The following is a 21,396-nucleotide window of genomic DNA, read 5'->3' on the forward strand; positions in this document are numbered from 1 at the left end:
GCACAGGAGGTACGATAGTACGTACACAAATGTGTGCGCAATCGTAATGATTATGTAATCATTTTCGCTTGTGGTGTGCACTCACACATACAAAGCCGACTGTATTTTGCTGTATTTTTTATTATTACGCAGACATACGATCTTGTTATACTTCAATTTTAGTGTAATATAATATTATATGCCTCGAACAATATTTCCATGTAATCATTTTGAAGGTTTTTTTATGTTTGTTTGTTGGGTGATCCTGTATTAAGGTAAAAATACTGATCCAATGTTACTGGTTGGTTGGTCCGGAAAGGTTGGCGGAAATTAGATGGCAATCACACTATATAGAAAGTTGTAACTTAGATTAATTTTAGTTACAGTTATTGGAAAATCATAGAAAGCTACAAAAATATTGTAAAATACAAAAAAATAAACGAACTTTCTATCAGAAACCATATAATAAGATAGAATGATTTATCAATATAAATATACTATAAATTAATTTTAAAAGAAAGTGTATCTTAACGCCTATAGGAATTATTATTTTTAATGATATCATTTGGTACGAAGAATGAGTGTACAGTATGGGCACGAAAAGGTTTATCCAAAGGAAGGAACTTCATCGATTAAGTTACATTTCAAGGCTTTTCGAATGACATCCGGCTCGAGGGACCAATATTGAACACTTATACATATAATACAGCTATGATACGGGGATTCAGGTAAAAAGTCTCCAAAAAGTCACGGAGCGGGGTTGGTAGGTTGAATACGCTTCGGTATACGTGTTACGTCACTTCCATTGACGGTGTACACAGTCTAGAGTACAATAGCGAAAATTAAGTTGGTATGCAGATCACCATGTGTAAGAAGTGTACAATATATTAACTTAAGATTTTATGTAATTAGTAGGTGGACAGGAAATTGTGCCACCTGATGGTAAGTAGTCACCGCTGCCCTTTGTCATTAGCGCCGTATGAAAAGACGACAATACGATATTAAGCTTTACCTGCAACCTTGTGCCTGTAGTTACACTTTCTTACTCATCCTTCAAGCCGGAACACTACAATTCTAAGTATTCCTGCTTGCGGGTAGAATATATGGGGAGCTGGTACCCACCTGGACTGGCTTGCATAAAGCCATACCACGAAGTAATTATCATCTTTGTCTTGCACAAAGGGAATATGACGTCAGAGTGTATGTGAGAAGTATTGTTATGCTTAGGTAAAACATACATCAGAGAACATTTACTTATAGCTATTTATTGTCGCTATGCGGATGAAAAATAAGGATGAAGATAATTTCACATAGACATAGTAGATCACGTATGCGTAATCACGGTAGGTTGTCCGATGGTAGAAGGCTTCGCCCTTTAAAAGCCTATCAATGTCTCTACTAGGCTGAGTTCTTTTCCATTAGGCTGAGACTAACACTTGCAGATTGTCTTACGATGTTTTCCTTCACACCCGGGCACGAGATGAATTATAAAAGCAAATAAAACATGTGTAAATTCTAAAGTGTTTGCCCGGGTTTCAATCTGCAATCTCTGCTTAAGATTGAAATATTTTAATCACTGAACCAATTCGGCTGTCATAATGGTAAAGTAGGTATTGAGTCAGAATTAATTAAACCAAGAAGCGGAATCTTCCAAAAGGTAAAAAAGAAACATAGCAATAATAATTATAATATTATTTACAAATTTCACAGAAAACTTATTACAAAACTCATTTCAACTTAAAAGCGTTACTTAAGGCTTTTATAATTACTCTAACCCGTCTAATTAATAGCTCGTACCAAATGGACTTCAAAAAAGATGTTTACGTTAATAATTCTGATACAACCTTTGAATGGACTTCAAAGAAATTACGTAACAGCTTCGGTATCTCCGTCAAGATAAACCAAGTTAATTTGACACGGCTAATGAAATAAACACGGATATTTTTATCAGATTCAGAAATAGGAATGCTAAAAACCCCGAATGCGAATATAGTCACAGATTCAATTTTGACATGTAGGAATTGGGGGAACCACCTCCCACCGCAGACTTAATGCTGAATAATCGTGAGTGGAGGGTTTGAAATATGAGATCCTATTTTAAATATAGGTGATGACGGAGCACTTGACATGCACTGAAGAAAGAAAATTTAATTAATAATAATAATATGATTTACGTTGACGTTATATGCTAGTGATATGTTATATTGGTGGTAGGTCTTTGAGTGAGCCCGTCTGGGTAGGAACCACACACTCTTCACATAATATACTGCTTAGCGCACCCTAGTACTGCCGATTACCCACGAAAAAACCAGAGGTATCAAAGGTTACCGCTAGATGCAGAGGCATCTCTTCGGCGAGCATCACAGGATACCTTACACACGCTATCCTGACGAGGGTGAGTGAGCCAGTATAACAACAGCCAGAAGGGACTGAGGTCTACGGAAAATAAGTCACCATTTATTATTCTATATAAAAAAATGGTTTCTTGTAATTATAGAATTATATTAACTATTAGGCATTTTTAACTTTGGTATACTTATATTTGTGAGTCTTTATTGTTTTAAAAACAATATCAAGTCTCGCAATACAGCGTATCACGCTCCAGATATTAAGTCGGCATTGTTTGAGGTGTCGCTACTTTAGTAAGGAATGTAACATTTTTAAAAAATAATTAAAAATCTTATTTACTTAATATTTATTTAACTTATGAATAACTTTACAATTAGGTACGTATTAATTCAATTGATACAAGTTCCTGAACTAGGCCGAGCCTCTGTCTCAGACGATAGTCTCTTCCGATGACATTATATAATTTTGAATGTGACATGTTTAAAATTAGTACATCCTAATATTAGAAAAGTAGTCTACTGTCGGTAATAATGCAAAAAAGTTCTATTGATTTTGTTTTCTTCATCTACCGACTTATTTACAATTTGTTCTGTTGGACAGAAAATGTGAATGTTTCAAAAAATGCTTATACAGAATTTACATAGAACTTAAATATAAATTTGGATTACATATATGTTGTTACAAATATTAAAAATTTAATAAAACTTAAAACTAAAAATCAAATCTATATACACACTTTAAGAAAAATATAATTCACACCTTAAGAAGTAAAAAGGATGAGATGATCATTGCTGTAAGACTAATTCACAAAACTATTTCTACTAAGTATGTTTTTGCATGTGTATGTGTTGCATACTTTATAAAATTATTCATCTTTTATCTTTGGAATTATATTTCATATGAACGTTCATGTCATACGACTGTGTACCAAAAATTGCGAATCAGAGGCGGGTCGCTAGTATTATTGTAATATCCATATTTCAATATATCGACGGATGCGCCTTACTTAGAATAGAATATTTATTTCCAATAAGCGTCGTCACAATTTTGTCGCCTTCACTAGTTTTATTTCAAATACTAATTATAACAATATGGGTCAGTAATTAACTTTGAATAAGGAGAGTTAGGACTCTCGAACTGAGTTACCTCGAATTACAAGTTTTAGAGGCTTAATATGCTAATGATGACATTTTTTTATTGTTTTTCTGTAATTCATTCTTACAGTAAAATTCATAGATAAATTTCGTTGTTTCTTTCTGGTCGTCCCATTAAGGACACATTTTTATTTTTGAAAGGAAGCCTTTTCTAATAATTAGATTTTGGCCGAATAAAATTGCCTATTGCATGAACTAATTTACCCCCTAAGGTGAACCCTACGCTATTATATTAACCCAGTTCCCGGGGGGTAAAGTATGAGAATATCCGAGCGTTATATTACGTTATTGGGTTATATACATAAATTGGGCACTATGTTACTACGAACCATATTCTCTTAATTTACTATGATATATTGTAGACATTATTTATTCTATTTATAAATATTATATATACACATATTTTTGTCTGTGCTATTTTATGAGATATTTTATTTTGTATATATATATCAAATATATATTACCCACATAATTACATTTATTGTTACTTTTATAAGCTTCTATAAAAAACTGCATATGCTTTCTATTAGGTAAGTCAGCCATCGCTTTCGCTTAGCTTCTTAAAACGATATTTCATTAATAGCAAAAATCTCCCAAAAATATATGATCATTCATGAATTCAGATTAAAGAATATTTCGTTACACTTATTAAAAATAATGTTTCTTAAATAAATATTAGATCATACACCGTATTGCTCAGGTCATGTTGAAAGGACACATGAAAAAAATAAGCGTAAAATATGTTGATAAGTATAATATCAGTACCGGATGTGACAGCAGAGTGCGGGAGGGAAGACTGTTGTTATTAATATAACACTATATAAAATATGTTTCTATAAAACCTCAATTCTGAGCCTCAGCCCACATTTAATCAAGATTTAATGACTAATATTATAGCGAAAGGTATAGTTATCATTAAATGAATAAAAGGCGATCTTATTTTTATAACTCGGTTAATCTAAAATCTTGTTTGTTTGTTCAAACTTCGTTTGCACTTAACCGAAATTAAAATTGTAGGTTGCAAAAAGTGTACGTGTTAAATGATAACACTTGAATTGTCAAAACGCTGCTGGAAAAACGAAAATGAGTTGAAAACGCTGAAATTTTGTTAATACGGGGTAAGCGGTGATAACAGCAAAAGTAGAATTTGATTATGTCGGAATTTCGCCTGCGATTATTATAATAAAGGGCTTAACGCGAACGTTTTGAATATTATCATTTTTTAGGATTTAAATCTATGCGGCTTTATACCGTGTTATCGTAATCACATTATTTTGGGATGAAAGTCTTTGTACAGGCTGAGCGATTTCACTGTGATCGTGATTCTGATTTGTTACGAACGTTTAAGTTTATTTTTCCATGTAGATTTTATTTTTGATACGGCACTTAATCAGTGGTGTGTAAGATAGTTTCAATATGAACATTTTAAACATATAATATTCGTGTAAATCGAGATAGAAATAATCTAATACTTAATAAGGCATTTTTAGAACACATTTATATTTTTGATGTAATAACATTTAAATTAAATAAATTTAACATTTAAAATTTTATCAATTCAAAGTGAATAAAGATATTTTACAAATATAAAACAAACTTTACACAAATACAATATTCTTAACGTGACTTTAACATACCTTAAAAAAAGATACACAATCAGAAAAAAATGATTGAAATTTTCGTATAAAAGAAGGTAATTTTGGTAGTAGAAGGTAATAAAAGGCTGATTCCATAAAAGCTCAAATATCCCTTTTCAAGTACAAAACCAAATGAATGCAAGAATACCGAATGGTTGAATGGTTTCCGAGAAATTCGCGAAGGGACAACCCTAATAAGAATTCCTTATTGAAAGGGTTCGGAAAACCTTCGAATTTCAAATAAATTCCTAATTCAAATTTCATAATCGACAAAGCAAACATTTGAAATAACATACATCTTAAACGATATTTATTACGTACAGATATTGGTGAATAATTTGATATTTATTCCTCTTTATCGTCAAATTGAATGCCAATCAAAATAAGACGATGTTTTCATCGAGGCTTCCTAATACATTTTTATTAAAATAAATTACACAAATGGATGATTTGTTAGGGCAAGTTATACAGTAAATCATTACTTCATGAGTCTGTTTTTTTGCCATTTTGCTGCCCATGACTGGGTCTTGATTTACATTTTTATTAGGTTTGATTTTACTCTTATGTGACGATTTGGCTTATCTACTTTTATACATAGTAAAGTTAAGCTGGCAGGCAAAAAAGCACCACCCATTGACATTGGCACTTTAAGTAATAACAATAATTCCATACATCGCTTATGCGTCTACCTCGGGAACTATGATGTTACTTCTCTAGTTACACTGGTTCATCCCCTTCAAATCAGTAGTTAGTAAAATTTATCCTTAATTAATCCTTAGAATAATTTTTCATTTTCTATGTTTTTTTTGTTCAATACAATAAAACTTCGTTCGTTCGTTCGTTGTATAATAAACTTATTGCATAAATTAAATACATTGATAATTCGAAAAAGCGACAAATGTACAGCCTTAACTCTTCCAATAGTACACTAAAACTGCCGCTTTGGGTGTAATAAAATAAAAGAAAAAACTAATATCAGAATTTTAAAGATTAAATTTACAAGTCAAGGTAAGCAACAAAAAATTATACAATATCTACCAGTCATATAGATTAAAAATAACACCTTCAAAATGTCACCATGTTCCAGTATGTCTTTAGAAAACTTTATTTTTCAAGTTACCCAAGTTTCTAACCTGTCTCTGTTACGTCATAGACGGAAATTAAATTCTGGATGCTGTCCGATATCTTCCTAAGACGAGGAAAATAGACGGTTATTGAAAAATAACTTACAGCCGCGGATTTACTCGCCCGGATATACTCTGCTACATAATTCAAGACCGCTTTAAAATCGTCTGAAAATATCAGCAGATATTTGGTATGGGCAAAATATGAATCACTTTTATATTTTTCAAGATATTTTATAGATAAACAACAGTAGTTTATAGGTTAGTAAGCTAGTGTCAATGTAGGCTTAATGGATACAAAAATGAGACGCGTCTTGGGACGCCCGGTTGAAACAAGTTGTTTTCGCCATATATTATGCAGGTCCGGCACCTTAAGTTTAGAGGATCCTGGGCTAACACTACTTAGGACATATCTGAACGTAGACTTGAAACCATACGACCTGTTTAATTTAATGAATTTATGGATTATTTCGCATTATCGGCTATTTTTGACTTTGACTTAGTTGGGGTCCCCTTGAATCCACGGGGCCCTAGGCTAAAGCCCAAAAAGCCATACGGTAGATCCGGCCCTGATATTATGTATTAAATCACTGACACAGAAATATAATAACAACTTTTGAGAATAAATGATACGAAGCAAATAATGAAAATTATTTTGTACAAAAGCGTATAAAATAGAGGAATGTGAGGGAAAGGTCTTCTGGGGGCATAATGTCTTCTCCATTTGCCACAAGCTACTAAGTGTAAAAGAATTTCGATCAAAAGAATGTATTAAATTGCATTATCGGCGAAAGATGGAGGGGGGGGGGGCGTATGATGGAGCTAACACTATGAAACAAAAGGCAGATAGACCTTGCAAAGCAACAAAAGTGAATATTATTTCCCAGAAACGAGTCTTTTGTTAATATGTCGTTTTGCATCCATTTGTTTTATAATTTGATCTACAGAGCTAATGTCAAAGGATATGATCACTCACTATTATATATTTACTCAAATTAGATTAGAGCGGAATTTAAATCTGATTGTATTATATCTTATTCAAGAAAATCATGGTAACACAAAAATATTCACACGTTCAATGTATTTTGTCGTATAATCAAAATCTGCTAATCTATCACCTAGTAATTTATTAATTACTACGATCTCTATGTGTGCACAGTGCTGCCATCTATTGAATCGATGTATAAATTTCACCCGAAATATTCTGATGGTGACCGATTTATTATGATTATAATTCAATGTCCTGTATGCGTCACTTAAACATTTACCCCAAGGTTGAAAGTAAAACAAAAAAATCCTTATGCTAACAGCTATGTCCTATCTGAGCACTCAAAAAGTGCTAGTTTTTCTTAGTATGACCAACGGGATTGACCTTGCTAAATTCAAATATTTAGGCAATTATCTAATAAAACACATTTATAAACAAAAATTTATTAATTATAGATTTGAATTCAACAAGGTATACATTTTTTTAAATCAATTTAGTTTATCGAATACAATTTTTCTAAAATCGAATATAAAAAATATCAGTTAATTCTAGAATATCAACAAAGAGATTTTTATTGCTACCGTATTTCGGACTATTTTAGATGAACACGATACAATGTTGAACTCAATTTTGATGTTTGTTTCCCTTGAAATAGAAATTGCAAATCCTCTCTCCCAACTCTACCCATCATGAACATTAATAAAAAACTAAAAAAAAAAACCCTGAATTTCAAATAAAATAATTATTAATAAAAAAAAAGCTTTCTAGTAAGCAATTCGGTTGTTTTATTTTTTTATTTTTCTAACCTCTATCATTTATGTCCCCATTTTGGAATATACATATGTATACATACATCCTATACGATCCTCGTTGAGTTTGTTGAAAAAATATCATCTTCGTAGAATACGGGATGTGTTTTCAAAAATATTTTTTTATTTTTAAGAGTATTATTTGAAGTTTGTTTCTATTTCGTTATTTTTTTTTTAATGTTTTATATCAGCGCTTGGCTGAGCCCATAACATTCTGCCAAATTCTCGTATAATTAAAATGACACACAGAAGATTTATCAACTGAACAACTAAAATTAACCGAAAGCTGTTAGTACTTATCATTAACGTGTACACTTGTAAAAGTTGAGTTAAGCGGGTGTTTAGTTAAACACTGTTTTCTCTATTTCTGACATTGATTGGCTATTCAAAAGAACACAGAAGCATAGTATTGTCTAAATTCCTCTAACCAAAATAGTTACTTACTTATTGTTCTGATTTAGCTTCGAAAAAATTGAACATATTGGTATATATGTATACCTTATTTGCTCATGTTTTATTTTAGTAAAGAATTAAAGATCAGTAGTGCTAATAAACACTGCTAAAACATTGGCTTATACTCCTAGTTGTGTCCATTTGATTGATGACGCGGAATACAAAAAATAAAAAATGGTGGACATTTCGCTTATTGATTTTAAATAGAAGAGCCATCGAGTCACAGACTTCGAGGTGGAAATCCATAACCGCGTAGTCTTTTAGAAGAAATCGGAACTTTGGCGTCAGAGGCAGACATGAGCGATGCGCTGCATTCAATTCCGACAATTTAATTCAGCACTACCTACCACGGTGGTAGACGCTGTCTTTAATATGTCTTATAATACTCTTATTACCATTGGTAAAGTCGATCATATGAACAAATCATATAGCTCACGAGCAAAATATTGCCATACTTCTAAATTTAAAAATGCTTAAGTTTTTTATTCTCTTTTTTATATGCATGAATCATACTTATAGGCATTTTTTAAATTAATCTAGATTTTATTCCCATTGAAGAAATTAATTTGATTTAATATTTAGTTATTATAAAATTCGTATATATATTATCAATTAAAGTAACTGAAACGAATCAGAGTTACATAACGTGGACTAAAAATAACTTTATATTGTTCCATGAAACGCCTTTGAATGCTGCCAAAGTCCAAAGCAGTCACTCCTGTCGAGAAAAACTATTCGATTGGCCATTTTACTTCATCGCATTAACAGATAAACTCAAAATGTCGTACCAGACATACATTTTCCCCGTTACATTTTCCTTTCTAATATTTTTCAAGATAAACTGTAAATACAAACTTGTAATTTCAGTAATATTTGTGTGAAATTGAGGGTTAAAAGCAATTCTCTTTAGAAGTATTCAGTATGAAACTATTAGCACATTATTCGTTGGATGTAAAACTGGCACAAAATATTGATTAACTCAGTTTCCAATAATCCTATCACCTTTGCAGTTTGCTGGCACAGCGCCAATGTTTGCTAAATAACCTAATCCAGTTTTAACTGGTTACTAGTTTTTACACAAAGTGGTTGACGTTTAAAATTTAATATCCTTACGAGCTGGCCGTTGTTACCATTACCGTACATAATCAAGGCTTGCGTAACATTACTACGGAATCCCAAAAACTATTTCATCAGAAAGCAATTCCTTTTCTTGTCTCCATTTCGTTTTAGTAAGCTCTTATTCCGTATATTGGCATTAAAACATTCATGACAAACTTTAACGATGCTATATATGTTGTAATAATACAATTGTGTTTTATTTAAGTGTCATAAGATTGTTTTAATGTTATTAAAATTTTTGAAATTAGTAGAGAAACTAAAAGGCGAGGTGCAGCAGCACTTATCCGAATAAGGCTATGATTTTAAATGGTTTATATCAAGTTTATCTTAAACAGAGGATATGGAACTGTGAATGAAATTAAAGGTAGACATCGCGATAAAACTTGTGTGTGTCAAAATAAAAATATAAAATGTCTGATAAGCGAGATATGAATATTATAAAAAATCTGTTTTAGTCTTCAATGTTGTTCAATTTTAGCCATGACGGCAGTTCTCAAGGGAGAAAATGTAATTGCGCAGAGTATATTACATGGCAATTCAAATTTCCTTACTTTCAAAATTTTATTAGAAGGCAAATCAAATACGTGCAGAAATAATTTAGCCACAAAATCAACTAATTCACGTATTAACATAACATTTTCATACTGACAGATTCCGGGATGCTACTGAGAATATTTCGAAAGAGAAACCTGTCTGATGACAGCTGATGATATAGTTACACCGACTTAATAATATATAATACAAAAAATACATTAATTATTATTTTATATTACATTACATTGCGAAATTGGTTTTAAAATACAAAACAGTATATTTTGTCAATGGAAGAAAATTGTTCGTCATTCGACGCCGAATTTTTATATTTTTTTATTCTTAGAAATGTTTTTTCTCATGTAGAACATAGTAACTACTCAAATAGGGTATACCTTTTCAGTTTTACCGTTGTTTACTGTAGATTACTGTAGAGCCTGGCTAGAGATGGCCCAGTGGTTAGAACGCGTGCATCTTAACCGATGATTTCGGGTTCAAACCCAGGCAGGCACCACTGAATTTTCATGTGCTTAATTTGTTTTTATAATTCATCTCGCGCTCGGCGGTGAAGGAAAACATCGTGAGGAAACCTGCATGTGTCTAATTTCAACGAAATTCTGCCACATGTGTTTTCCTCCAACCCGCGTGGTGGAATATGCTCCAAACCTTCTCCTCAAAGATTACTATATAATTTATTGAAAAATTATAAATATATAAACAGAAATTTTATAATATATTGGCATTTCATTATTTTCAAGACTAAGATAATTTTCTACCTTAACTTACACAGACTAGAATAAAAAAAATATATTAAACGATTGAATTATATTTCAGAACTCTCAAAATGTATATTTAAAACTATTCCAAATTTTGAAGGTATATCCAACTGCATTATTCAAAATAAATCTAGCATAATTACTCTATAGTTGCGTAATTTTACAAAGACAGTAACCTTTTTTTATTGTATAGATAGGCCGACTAATATAGGTAAGCGGCCACCACTGTCCATAGACTTCGGTCCCATACGAAATTTTAACCATTGTGAACCGAGATGTTATGTCTATTTTGCTTATAGCTACACTAGGTCCCAACTTTAAGCCGGAACACAACCATAGTAACTATTGTTGCTTGGCAGAAGAATGACTGGGGACTGCACAAGCCCAGTCAACAAGTCGAAGCAGTAACCAGATTGGAATACTTAAATAAACTCATTCGACTCAAACTATCCTTGAAATCTACTTATAGATTTGACAATGTTTGATCAACTACATTTCCTGAAATAGCTTATTGCAGTAACTAACCAATTCCACGCCACAAGTTCACTAAATTAAGTAAACAGTTTCAAACCTAACTCGGATGCCTGGTCGGGGAGTTTAGTATCAAGAAACGATGCTAGCAAACGTTACCTGGAAATTGGATTAGCGATGGACTTCGCTTTTAAAATCTAGACTCGAGTCCGTAATTCTTGTAGTTAAAAGAAAAAGAACAACAAAGAACACTTCCTTTTGTAATTTAAAACTTTTGGGTAGATTATTATTTTGTTCGCGAGAAAATATGGAATAATATTAATGTTTCAGACATGCTGTGCTATGACGAATAAAATAAATACATTTTATTCAAGTAAACTTAAATAAAGTATAACAAATGTTAGTTGCAGACAAATTCTTTAGTTATTACCATATTTGTGAGACTTGAAAACTTTTGCTAATTAATTAAAAAATATTCATACGGGCTTGTTATTCAAGTTGTTAAGGTTATTTTTCCCACATACCCTTTATATAATCCTTTACAATAAATATATTAGAAAAAAATATGAATGATAAAATACAAAACAGTTCGGTCGTTCTCTCCTCTGTGCGTCAAATGATTTTCGAAATAATACTTTAAAAAAAAAAAAACCGAAGCATGCAAATACAATAATGATTATGTTCACATATCAACAAAGAGCAAACACTAGTTAGATTTAAATGAACTATTATCGTTATTGATCGAACTTCACTAAACCTATATAATATATTCTGAAGACTCTTTTTAGAAATCTTTTTAGGTATATGAATCACGCAGTATTGTACTTACTTCTTGTGGTGTGTATCTGAATATCTCGTGTGTGCCTCTGTACCACTTGACGGAGTGAAGCGGAGGATCGAGTGGTTGTTTCGCGTAATGACAACGCAACTCGGCTTCTATTCTCGGGTCTGCCCAACGTGGAACGTCCAAGAATGTTATCGTGTGGCATACACTGCGGGCTGCAAAGAAGATATATGGATGAATAGTAATCATACTAATAATGTCGAGAGGTAAGTTTTTTTTTTTTTTTTTTTTCGGATCATACAGTCTGTCAAATCGTCTGTATAGTAGTCAAATCTACACTGAGAGAGCCTTAAGTGACTGTTAGATACGATAAGAAGTCAAATTGTTACAAACATATCATCTTTCTCATGTATACTATTTATCAGATAAATTATGTTTCATAAAATGATCAATCCATAATATCGTTTAATAGCAGGAAAGCTTACGGAAGCATACCAGTGCAAATATAAGTTAAGAAAAAAAAAAAAAAACAAAATTTACCAGTCAATAGACCAATACCACCCCACTATTGAAATAGTTTACACAAAAACTTACCACAACTTATATCTTACAGACTAACTTACGTAAATAATCGAATGATACTTGAAAATGCGGTTCTTTTGATAAACATTTTTCAAGCGATCAGAAATTCTGAATAGTTTAAAAGTAAGACCTATAGTCTTAGTTTAATTTCAGAGCTCACCAACTATGGCTAATTATATAAAATATAAAGTTTCGTCAGGTTTTCTATGATATCTCTAGAGTAATATAAAAAGAAAACCTCGTCTAGTCTTGCAAGTTCCGAGCGAAGTTCTGTAGGATGTAAAACTCGCTGACTTTAGACATGATTCTATTTTCCAGACTTTCTACCTTGCAAGTTTAAAATTTTATCTCTTGTAAACACGAATTGAAATTTTAGTTCGAGTTTGAAACTGTTGAAGGAAACTAACAAATGATTTTACTAGAACATTGATTTGGTCGATAGTTTAGTTTGTATATACTTGGATAAGTTTGGTATGTTAAATTATAAAAAAATAAAACGTGTGCAAGTCGTTAAAACGTTCCTCCTATCAACGTTGCGTTTAATTTAACTAGAATTAAATTTTTCAAACATAAATATATAAAGATTATTACGTAAAACTTAGATTCTATAAATGTTCGGGATTTAAGTTTTCGGGAATCTTGTATCACCTGACGACATATAATCTTAAATTATAATTAAGATTTTGCGCCGATCGGTTACGTCACTGCGTGGTAGAGAATCTAACAACTTCGTATTCATAATATTAGTAGCGATTAAATATCACACGATCCTTCATAAATTAAATAGTATATTCTAGAAGTTTATCTTATAAGCTTCGTATCTGATAACAAAAGACATGAAATAGCGGCCATTTGGAATTGAATAAGAGACATCAGACCTGACCTATTTATCTTGGACTAAAACTGTTTGCTTGAGGCTCAGATAAAGATATCAATCTATTATGCCAACAGTTTAGCTTGGATATAAAAAAAATATATAGCCAATTATGTCTTCATATTATTTTAACTTTCTTATTCGAGATTTTGATTACTTTCATTGCTGTTATCAAAGCTATTATATTTCTAACCTTACAGTCGTAATAATTATCTTTGTATAGTGTGGTAATATAAAACTATATCTTATCCTTTATTAAGTTCTCTCAGGATCTCATCTTAGTTTTGTAAGAATAGGTCAAGTGAATCCTGGTATCGCGACAGACCAACGTTTCTTTCGAATATTCAACAAAGAACTTGCTGCTTTGTTCATTTATCTAATAATTCTCCGTAAGCACTATAATCTTACTATAATCCTCTCTGTTATCTTAAGAAGATTAGTGCCAATGGTCGCAGAGCCAATTATTGGAATATTAAGAAATTAATATTTTTATGTAAGACTTATTTCGTTACTAAATACTTCGGCGTTAGCTGCTCGTTGTGTAAGAAAGAAATTAATTAATTTAATAAAATATATACTCTCAACAATTTTATCACTTCAGAACTTTTAATGGTCAACTATATTAATTAGTCTCACGACTAATTAATGACACGAAACACTGACGGGCGACCAATTTTACAAGTTGAGATTTGAAAATAAATCAGTCCATTCGGGAAGAAGTTCGTGTACGGGAGCAATACCGGAAATAATATCAGCAAAATGTAGAATGTGAACCAAATAGTTTTGTAGATTTTAAAGGCTGCCATAAATTTATTTTAGAATGAAATAATGATAATAAAATAGGAATGAAGTGTTCTGCAATTGGAACAATAATTGTATCGTAATATAAACAGGAGTACTTAACCATGACTGATCTGCCGCTTAAGGGTGCCCTTCCGTTTATAGGATATTATATATAATCTGTACCCGCATTAGAGTAAATCAAGCATTACAGGAACCTAGAAACTGTTCTAGGAACCTTTGATGTTTGATGACGAGTACAGGCTTGTAATATGTAAACAACCCATTAAATTTAAAGACAGTTTTCTAGCAGTTTAATTATGCTATTAATTTTAATTTAATTTAATTAGATATTTATGCTGCTCTAAGGATTGGAGCAAAAGAAAAGCAATTATTTACTAATTTTAAATATTACTGGATAAAATGTCAAATAAAAATGTCTGGTTCTGAAACGAAGTAATAAATTTGATTCAAAATCATTCGTTGCATATGCTTATTAGATACGCTTTTCAATAAATTTAGTTTAGACAGATTTGGAGACAATTTCAAATTATTTAATAGTAAATGGCGAGACGTTTGAGATGTTTAATTTTATTATTTAACTATACTTAACTTACTACTTACTTACTTGAGCCGAGATGGCCCAGTGGTTAGAACGCGTGCATCTTAACCGATGATTTCGGGTTCAAACCCAGGCACCACTGAATTTTCATGTGCTTAATTTGTGTTTATAATTCATCTCGTGCTCGGCGGTGAAGGAAAACATCGTGAGGAAACCTGCATGTGTCTAATTTCAACGAAATTCTGCCACATATGTATTCCGCCAACCCGCATTGGAGCAGCGTGGTGGAATATGCTCCAAACCTTCTCCTCAAAGGGAGAGGAGGCCTTTATCCCAGCAGTGGGACATTTACGGGCTGCTAATGCTAAAAATTTGGAGGCAAAAGTCCTGAATATTATTAACAAGATATTAAAAATAAAATGCGAGAAACACAATATCGAAAACGTGAGAAGACTCGGAAGGAAAGGCAACAAAGTCAGGCCTATTGTAATCACTCTGTCGACCATGGGCATAAAAATAGAAATATTAAAAAATAGAAAGCACTTTGGTAGTACGTCTTATTACATCAAGGAAGACTTCCCACAAGACGTCCTCCAAAAAAGAAAAGAACTTCAATGTGAAGTAGAAAAGGCAAGAGAAAAAGGTGTAAAAGCGATAATAAAATATGATAAACTGGTAATTCTGAACAAAGAAAATAAGCAAATAGAATACACAACAACACATAACAAAAAAAAGAGAAGCCTATCAGAATCCCCCGAGCAAACCACCAACTCTACGGTTACCGAAATCCAGACTAAAAAACAACCCGCTAAAATAAATAAAACTAACAATATAAACAACTACATTATAAAAAAACCTACATTCACGCCACCTGAGAAAACTCTACCCCCCCACGATACAAGCGAAACAAACTACTAAATAGCAACAAACGTCCGCCCCTCTCAACCTCAATCTCCCAACACGGCTTGTCACCGCGGGAGATTTAGACAATAACCCTCCAATATGTCAAAAACTCTATATTTGCACATACAATGTTAAATCTCTACTATCACCACAAAGAATGTTACTGCTAAAATACTCATTGGAAAAAATCAAATATGACATTATAGGCCTCGCGGAAGTAAGGAGAGAAGGTAATAATATTATAGAAGATGAGGATCACATTTTCTGTCACACCGGAGAGTCGAAAGGGATTCATGGAGTTGGTTTCCTGATTAAGAAAAAGTTAAGAAACAATATTGAAAATTACATAGGGATATCGGAAAGAGTATGTTTGCTAAATCTAAAATTCGAATCAATAAACCTTGCAATTATCCAGGTTTACGCCCCCACTTCCGAAGCAACTGAGGAAGAGGTCGATAGTTTTTACGAACAGATAGAAAACGCCCAGAACCTAGCAGTAGGTAGGGCTATCATACTACTAGGAGATCTGAATGCAAAAATTGGTATGGGGAAACCTGAGGAAAGTATAATAGGATCTTACTGTTATGGAAATAGGAACCCAAGGGGAGAAAAACTTGTCCAATACGCTTTAAAAAATAAATTAACCATAATTAATACAATATTCAAGAAAAACATAAAAAACTTATAGACGTGGATAACACCAGACCAAAAACATAAGAACCAAATAGACTACATTCTGAGCAACAAACCTAATCTCTTCACGAACATTGAAATTATAAACAAAATGTATTTTCCTAGCGACCACAGACTCCTGAGGGGAACAATAACACTAATCAAACAAAAGAAAACCAGAAATAAGTTCAATCCACCCATACCCAACCTATCAAGTAAAAAATCACAAGAAATATACATATCTACTTTGTGCAAGGAACTAAATTGTATGTGCTGGAAAGACAATGACGACATAGAGACGTATTACTTCAAGATAGAGTCCGCCATTCAAGAAAGCCTAAAGAGCTCGATGTCCATCAAAGCAAAGAAAGAAATAATATCAGTGGAAACCTTAACACATATTGAAAGACGAACTGCTCTACAATATAAACCTTCAAAAGATAAAAATGATAAAAAAGAACTCTCAAAGTTATACAAAACTACAAGCAAACTACTTAAAAGGGATTATGAAAACTACAGATTAAACATAATTGAAAAACACTTAACAAAAACAGGAAGTACAAAGAGAGCGTATAAAGAGTTAAGAACCGAAAAAACATGGATTACGACATTGAATTCACAAAATACGGCACAGAATCATCAAACAAGAAGTGACCTAGTAAAAACTGCAACAAAATTCTTCGAGAATTTGTACAAAGATAAATCTATTAGTACCAGTAGTAGGTGCTATGAAAAGCTTCCAGAGCCTGCAGATATGATAAAAGTCCAACCATTCACTAGCGAAGAAATAATGATAAAAATTAAAAAACTAAAAAAGGAAAAGAGTCCAGGCAGAGACAACATACCCAACGAGGCCTTAACAGTTGGATGCCAAGTATTGATAGAACCTATTACTACTCTATTCAATAAAATACTAGAAAAACAGGAAGTGCCTACGAAGTGGACGAAGTCAGAAATAATCCTAATTTATAAAAAAGGTGATCCAACAGATATAAATAATTACCGACCGATCAGCCTACTGCCTACAATGTACAAACTGTTTGGAATGTGTTTGGAAAAAAGAATAGAGCCAATTCTCGAAGAGAGCCAACCAGTGGAACAAGCAGGTTTCCGGCAAGGGTATTCAACAGTAGATCAAATGTTCACCTTGGACCAAATAATAGAGAGGCATATAGAATTTAGAAAAGACCTCTACCTCGTTTATGTTGACTACGCCAAGGCATTTGACTCTATCTCACATAACAGCATATGGGAAGCATTACAACATCAAAATCTGCCATACACATACATCAATATAATTAAAAACATTTATAAAAAAAGCACTAGTAGTGTGAAACTCGATAGAGTAGGCTTAGAATTTAGCATTAGTAGAGGCGTAAAACAAGGAGGTCCGCTGTCACCTAGAATTTTTATTGCTGTATTGCAAGATATAATAAAAAACCTTAATTGGGATAGGAAAGGAATACTTATCGACGGAAAGTATCTCACCAACCTCAGATTTGCAGATGACATAGTCCTCTTCGCTAAGACTCCAAAAGAACTAGAAGGTATGCTTACAGAACTAAGTGATGCTAGCAAAACCATCGGCTTACTACTAAACACTTCAAAAACAAAGGTGTGTACAAATGGCAAGCAAACCCCCATCCAAATAAGTGGAACACCCGTTGAGTATGTTGAAAACTATATCTATTTAGGGAAACAAATTTCTTTTAAAAATTCAAGGCATATAGATGAAATAGATAGACGGATCAATATGACTTGGAAAAAGTATTGGAGCCTTAAAGAAATTATGAAGTCGAAACTCTCAATAAATCTAAAGAAAAAAGTGATGGATTCCTGTCTACTGCCTTGCCTATCATATGGCGCTCAAACGTGGATCTATAATAACAAAATTATGTTAAAAATTCGTTCGTGCCAGCGGGCTATGGAGAGGAGCATCCTTGGTTTAAAAATCACAAATAAATGTCATAGTAGAAAAATCAGAGAAAAAACTAAGGTACTAGACGCACTACAACACACACGGCGTTTGAAGTGGAGGTGGGCAGGCCACATTGCTCGCTACTCTGAAGACAGATGGCCAAATCGCATTGTTAAGTGGCAAGGCCCGGGAGGCAAAAGATTAAAAGGCAGACCAAGAGCTCGTTGGATTGACGAAATAGAAAAAATAGTGTGTAAAAAATGGATGGTTGTAGCGATGGATAGAGAACGATGGAGACTACTGGAGGAGGCCTATACCCGAAAGGGGCCATGACGTTCTTTTAAATTAATATAGTATTAGCAATAGCCTAGTATATAAGTACTTTAAATCTTTTTCTTTCCTGCTATATTAACCTCGTAAATATATGTACTTTTATTTGTTGTCATGGAAATAAAAGGCTTATTATTATTATTATTATTATTAATGCTAAAAAAATTATACTTAAACATTTTAAAAGATTAATTTTTTATTTTACATTACATATCTTTAAAAGTTTCATATAAATGGCTAAAAACTTGTAATTATTTAGATGATCAAATCGCTGATAGTAGTGAAATAATAGCAAATTTATTTGCTGATAATTTTCTCTCAGTTTGAGTTTGTTTCTTGAAAGTACGACAAAGATCGTGGAGACGATATTATTTATTGTGATTTTATCACGACGTAACGTCATCCAAGTAATAAGGCATGCCTGAAACTCAAATGGAATGCGAAATAATTTCAACTTGATATGGTCTAAAATTTATAAAAGTAACGAAAAGGAAAAGAACAAATAAAACTGATAAATACTGATATTACTCACTGATAAATTATATCATTTATCATGTGACGAAAAGTTGAAGAACTTTGATATATTATAGTCATTATATCAACGTAGAAACTTTTTAAGACTTGTGTGTATTTTTAAAGGCGTTATTAATAACTTGGAGAAACAGCATCTCCATCGTTTCTTACCCCAATTTTACTGTAACATTCTCCATAACTATAAATCAATTTTTAGGAATTTAAATACAGTAACGAAAAAAAATATTTTGTTCTAAATCATTCCTTGTATGGTTTTTGAAATATAACGATTTTTTTATAAATTCAGTGCAGTTTTGGAGGCAAATTCTTTAATTAAAAGTGGCAAGAGTTTTTTAATTATATTTAAAGATTTCAAAATATTTATTTTATCTTTTTAATTACATATTATCATTAAAAGTTTGTTCCTATAATTTGCTATTGCGTTCTAGATTTGTTTTAATTATAGTTGTTAAGCGTTTGTGCAAAAATTAAATAAGTTTCGGTATAATTATATTTTCACGTATTAATTGAGTTAATAAACCATCCTTAAATAAATAAACACGAAGTTTAATTACAATCTAAATTTCTGACATGGACACGGGTCACGGGTTGTGGGTACTAATTATAAAATTCAAACTTTACTGAATCGGGAAATCCAATTTCCTTTATCATATTTACAGGAACCGAAGTATGTTACTTGTCAGGCATTGCTCATTCCAACTATGTGTAGCTGCGTGCGTTCCTGAACATAGGATTTTGACTTTTGACACGTGTAAGAGAAACCTGGACCAAAATAAGGACTACAATAAGATTAAAGTTGTGTTAAAGGCGTTTACTAAAAAATCTTAACTATCATTCGAACTCCCTTGAACCCTAAAAATTATGCAAGTTATCAAACTGTGTTACGTCATGAGTATATATTCCCAAAAAAGTCCGTAAATGTAAAAAGCGACGTCTTTTATTTGATTATATTTTCCTCCTTTCTTTAATAAGAATACGTATTATAATGAAATGATAATGATTATTAGTTTATATCAAATTCGGAGAGAAGAAAATTTCTCTTCCAACGATAGCAGTGACGCTTTAACGGTGAATATAAAGTTTTAATAGATGCTTAAATTATATTTTGTATGAAATATTTCACTTAAACTTTTGGTGTACCGAAAATGTTTCGAGAAATAGTTTTAACTAAAATATGTTTCGCAAGTATGTATATAATAAGCTTATAAATGTTTTGAAATATGAGTAAAGTTACTAAGTTTTTTCGTAAATGACTTTATTCTTAAGAAACGCAGAGAAAGTCGATCAGGTCCATACAATTTTGGAATTGATTTGTAAAGTTTTGTCTTGTTCGTGTTCTCTGATTACATATGCTCCTGAGAAGATTGATCCAATACCATTGATACAATAAATAAATACTATATAGATCGATAACAATAGAGTTATGATTAAATTAATACAAATATTTAAAAAAAAAACCGTAAATTTTGATTACTTTTAAATAAAATATACATACTCGTACAATAATACGACAGAAATGTATCCACAAAACTATTCCACAAGAATCAACAGAACACGGAACTTGTGTTTTTACGAAAAGCTTTATATGAAAATTATTCTCTTCAGTGTATAAATAATTTTGCTTCTATTTTCCCCATTCTGTATAACTCAGATTTGAGATACGAATTATTGTGTCACAATGCGCAGATTCTCATAAATTACCATAGCCAAGAGTTATTATATGCTCTAGAGTATTGCTTGGAAATGGTATAGATTTTTATACTAAAAAAACTTTTATCACTCGATATTATAAAACAAAGTTCTCGCTTCAAGCGTTTTATTAATTTATTAAATATACATATATTGACAATTATGTTTCAATCGTCGCAAGTCGCAAAAGTTTTTCGGCGTAAGTGATGTTGTTTCCTTTTACTCGTAGAAATACAGACATATGAACTAAGTGATATTATAGTCTTACTTCCACTTTAGACGTCGATACTGCAAGACAATATAATATATTCTTGACAGTCTATTTCAACCAAATACTACGGACAACCACCACCGAATTTTCACGTGCTTTATTTGTGT

General features: G+C 32.0%; 1 protein-coding gene across 1 annotated transcript in view; it reads right to left on the reverse strand.

The window, feature by feature from the left end:
- LOC125065812 overlaps nt 1-21,396 on the reverse strand; it is a 124,671-nt gene that overhangs the window by 37,127 nt on the left and 66,148 nt on the right. Inside the window, exon 2 of the mRNA XM_047673646.1 lies at nt 12,220-12,389. Within this exon, the coding sequence (XP_047529602.1) occupies nt 12,220-12,389 (170 nt within the window). The remainder of the gene's footprint in view (nt 1-12,219; nt 12,390-21,396) is intronic.

This window comes from Vanessa atalanta, chromosome 8 (assembly GCF_905147765.1).
Source record: "Vanessa atalanta chromosome 8, ilVanAtal1.2, whole genome shotgun sequence".
Classification (NCBI taxonomy): domain Eukaryota; kingdom Metazoa; phylum Arthropoda; class Insecta; order Lepidoptera; family Nymphalidae; genus Vanessa; species Vanessa atalanta.